The sequence below is a fragment of the Myotis lucifugus genome, unplaced genomic scaffold (genome assembly GCF_000147115.1).
Source record: "Myotis lucifugus unplaced genomic scaffold, Myoluc2.0 scaffold_408, whole genome shotgun sequence".
Lineage (NCBI taxonomy): Eukaryota > Metazoa > Chordata > Mammalia > Chiroptera > Vespertilionidae > Myotis > Myotis lucifugus.
In genome coordinates, this window is record NW_005871456.1 from 482197 (window position 1) to 486505 (window position 4309).

At 63.4% G+C, this 4309-nt stretch overlaps 1 protein-coding gene across 1 annotated transcript in view; it reads right to left on the reverse strand.

Annotated features, from left to right (window-relative positions):
• KLHL40 (kelch like family member 40) overlaps nt 1–4309 on the reverse strand; it is a 6652-nt gene extending 2343 nt beyond the window's left edge. The window contains exons 1-4 of the mRNA XM_006102300.3: nt 3026–4309; nt 1697–1857; nt 1307–1414; nt 990–1175 (exon numbers count right to left, since the gene is read on the reverse strand). Of these exons, the coding sequence (XP_006102362.3) occupies nt 990–1175; nt 1307–1414; nt 1697–1857; nt 3026–4183 (1613 nt within the window). The 5' untranslated portion in view covers nt 4184–4309. The remainder of the gene's footprint in view (nt 1–989; nt 1176–1306; nt 1415–1696; nt 1858–3025) is intronic.

Below are 4309 nucleotides of genomic sequence, written 5' to 3' on the forward strand. Positions count from 1 at the left end.
CCCTGCCAGGCCTCAGAGTGTCCCAACCCTGTTCCCCTTCCCCTTCTCCTCTGGTCTTCACTTCCTTTCCCATTCAATTACCCTCAACACTTCCCTTCACTGTCCCTTTGACATTCTACCCAACCTGCCCCCCAAAACCCACTATGGACCTCCCCTGTGTCCCTCCTTCACTCCCACTTGCTAGCTCAGTGGCCATTAAGCCCCCGACCCCTTGGACTCCTGCCCTGACCCCTTCTCCCACAGTCCAATTACTCTCAGGGAGTCTTCATCCCCACCCTCCACAACTGCTCGCAGGTCCCCGACTACCCAGGGCCTGGGAATCCAGGCGCGGCGCACGCACTGCCCGTGTGACTTGCTTCACACCTACATCAGCTGTCATGAAGCATCTTAGTAAAACACAGATGTGCGCTCACAACCCCTCGGAGGCATTTCATCGCCTTTGGGAGAAAGTTCCTCAGCCCTGCTGGCCGCCTCTGCAGCCCCAGGACCCCCCTCACCACACTCCATCCAACCTGAGCAATTCCTCCAAGTGGGCCAGCCCTCTTCTCCTAACTGCCTTGGCTCCAACTGCCTGGGCATCCTTCTCCCACCACAGCTGTTGTCTTCCTGACCTCCCAGGGCAGGGTAGCTTGGTCACCACTGCATCCCTCGGACCAGGCCAGTGCCTGGTGTGAGTCTCTGATTGAGGAACCTGGCATCTCCTACCCCAGTCTTGGGAGCTCTCTCCTGCTGACCGGGCTGGCCCTAACCCTCGCCCCACCTTGTGGGGGAAGCCCACCTCACTACTGATCAGGGGAGAGGGACTACTTCTGTGCTGATGTCTAAGCTCAACTGTGAAAACCCAATTCCGAGCTATGCTGCTCTCCGGGGCTGACTCAGAGAGGACTGGCCTAGGCCCAAAGCCACACAGCCAGGGGGTTCCAGGGAGGCCCTCGGCCCCTGGTTGCCCTGCCTGGGGAAGGGAGGAAGAAAGGAGGCAAGCGGCGTACTTGTTGTCCGTGATGCTGTACACCTCCACGGAACTGGTCAGCCCCGTGTCCGTGACCCCGGCGGCCACAAAAATGCGGCCATCGTGCACGGTGGCCCCGAAGAGTGACCGGGCCGTCTGCATGGGAGCCAGCTCCTTCCACTCGAACTTCTTAGGGTCATAGACGCACATCTTGTTGAGGCACTTCCTGTGGGGTGGAGGCAGTCAGAGAGAGCCAGGCAGCGGGAGCAGGGCACCTCCCCCCTTGGCCCAGTCCCTCCCCAGGTAGCCAGGACACCTGCCACCCTCTGCTGCACCCACTCCAGGCCTGAGCCTCACCGGTCGCTGCCTTTGCCGCCAATGACGTAGACAAGGTCCATATGGGAGAGCACCGCGTGGCCGTACACCGCATAGGGCAGCGGGTCCGACTCCCCCCATTTGAACGACCTGGAGGGGGGGGGGAGAGGGTAAACACACTGGGTTCCCATCTCTGCACCCCCCACCCCCCCAACACGTATTGGGGTGCACCCGGTACATTACCAGAACTCCCCAGACCTTCATTTCCTTGCTTCCATGTCACCTGCCAACCATCCCGCCTCACCCCTGCCTAACCGGGTCTCGGTTGGGTTCCCCGGCCACACCCCGAGGTCCTAGACCAGCGCCCTGGCACCAGGCCTCACCTGCATCCTCAACCCCAGCCCCCGGCGGCCCCGCCCCTGCCCCGCTCACAGGCGGTCGTAGCACAGCACCGAGTCCAGGCTGCTCTCCCGCTCCTTGAGCTCCCGGCCGCCGACCACGTAGATGGCGTTGAGAGCCTCTCCCAGGCCGAAGAGGCAGCGCGGCGAGGGCAGCGGCGGCATCCCCAGCCACTCTGAGTCCAGGTGGTCAAACTGCGGACCGGGGGTCCAGTCAGCTGGCGCCCCCGCAGCCCCAGTCCCAGCCCCAGCCCAGCTCAGCCCCATCAGGCCACCCGGGTCACCGAGGAGTCCAAGACTCCAGGTCGGGCCAGCGCAGGTGGAGGTGGTTTCTGGAGGCAGTGCCCGCCTCCTTTCTGGTTGAGAAAGCTGACCCCACCGCCACCCCATTCCTGAACAGGCAGATGCCGGAAGATCGCCATGATAGCCCCAGGATGGGGCAGCTTTCCCCGGGCCCTGGCCCTTCCCCTGTACACCTCCCCACCCCCTGTTCTCCACCTCATCCCCTGGCACAGGAACCCCACCTACAGCCAGCTCTGCCACTCGCCCTTAAAGCCTACACTGTAAGCCTGTCGCCCTGTCCACCTGGACAGTCTTATAATAACAGTACCAGTGGCTCACCTTTTTGAAAAGTTTTCTGAAGACTGCGCCCTGTGCTGATGAACACTTTATACCTGCCATCTAACCTTCAAATGACCTTATCAAGCAGGAGGAATAATACCCTCACTTATGAATGGAAGCCCAGAGGGAGTGAACATGTGCCCACCTGTGCCCACCACTCACTCGGCTCATTCTCCACTACCCTCCCCTTCAGGTCTCCAAATTCCACCCGAGTGGCAAGGCCCACACCTACATGGCCTGCCACCAGGAAGCCGCTTCTGCCCTCTGAGATCCCACAGTCCCACTACAACTTGGACTGGGCACCCCACTCTACGGGTCCTTCCTGTGCCTCAGTTTCCTCATCTGTATAATGGGAAGACTAGGTAGGATGATCCCTTTGTCTGGGACACACCCCAATCCCCAACTCATGCAAAGGCCCTGCCCAGAACCCCTACACTGACCTTGCTCCTCCTTCTCACTGTGCCTGACCCCAACCCTTGTGCAGGGCCCGGGCCTCCAACATATCAGACCATCCTGGGGCTAACGTCCCCCTGAAGCCCAGTCACCAAAGTTACGGAGCCATTGTCCACTGTCTATCACTGTCTTCAGCTTTCAGGCAAGTGGCTGTCGGTGAACCGCCCTGGTCTACACCTCCCCGTCGACCAAGGACATTCGCCAACACGGAGACACAGGTCTCTCCTGGGCCCCAAGGCTGACCCCCGGCCCCAGCACTGGCCACCCCCTCCCAGCGCTGGCAAGGCACCTGCAAAAAGTAAGAGCTCATGGGGTCTTCTTTGTTGTCCTCGTTGAAGAAGAGGCCCCCGGCCACGAAGACCTGGTTCTCCTTCGTCACCAGGCTGGCGTGGTTCTTGGGGATCTGAGTGGAGAGGGAGGCACAGTAACACTCATTGGCCGCCGGATCGTAGGCCACGGCGCCCTCCTCGCTGATCATAAAGATGAGGTCCTGCAGGAACATGCCGAAGCGCAGAGTGTCGTTGAGGATGCCAGGGAGGACGCGCTCGTCCTCCTCCTCCCCCTCGGCCTTGGCGTCGCCGGTGCCCTTGCCGGCCGCCTGGGGCCCGGCTGCCTCCTTCCCCTTCTCCTTCTTCTTCTTGCGCAGCACGGTGAGGCGGCCCTCGTGCGCGTCCTTCACCATCTGCACCTTCCGCAGCAGCTCGGGCTGGGCGCGCACGAGCGGGTGGCGCTCCACGCGGCTCTCCAGGAAGGCGCGCGGCAGCAGGCGGCAGCGCACGCTCTCGAAGACGGTGGGCAGCGCGCGCTGGCGCTCGGCCTGGGCCTCGGCGTCGCCGCTGGCCGCCCACCGCATCACCGCCTCGAACACCGCCTCCTCCTTCTCTACGTTGAGGTCGTCGCTGGAGATGACGGCGATGAGCTCGTCGGCCGAGAGCCCGAGGAAGTCGGCGTCGCGCGCCACGAGCGGGAAGCGCGCGCAGATGAAGTCGCGGGCGGCCACGGCCAGGCGCGCGCAGTCCAGCAGCAGCCCGAGGCGGAAGACGGCCAGGCAGTTGGAGAGGCACAGGCGCTTCTGCAGGAAGGACACGCAGATGGTGAAGATGGACGGGATCTGGAAGCGGTGCGCCGCGGCGAACAGGTCCTGCACGCTCGCCTCGTCCAGCGTGATCTCCGACGTGTACAGGTAGTGCAGCACCTGCGCCACCACGTCGGGGGCCACCTCCTCCAGGCGCAGCTCGCCCGCCGGCTCGGGCTCGGCCAGGAAGCGCGCCCGGAAGTAGGGGCTGCAGGCGGCCAGCACCAGGCGGTGGCACGGGAACTCGCGCTCGCCCACCCGCACCACGCAGTCCAGGAACTTGCCGTGGTCCAGCATGTCCTTGAGCCCGTCCTGCAGGAGCGTCTGCTGGTACAGCCGCTGCTCCTCCGCCTGCTCCAAGCCCAGCGCCATGGTGAGCGGCCTAGGGTGCAGCGACCAGGGGTGCCAGGGGCCTCCTCTCTGTGTTTCCTGCTTGCCTGCTGGTCTCCGCAGCTGTCTCGGTGGGCTATATATAGAGGTGGGCCTGGCCCTGTAAGG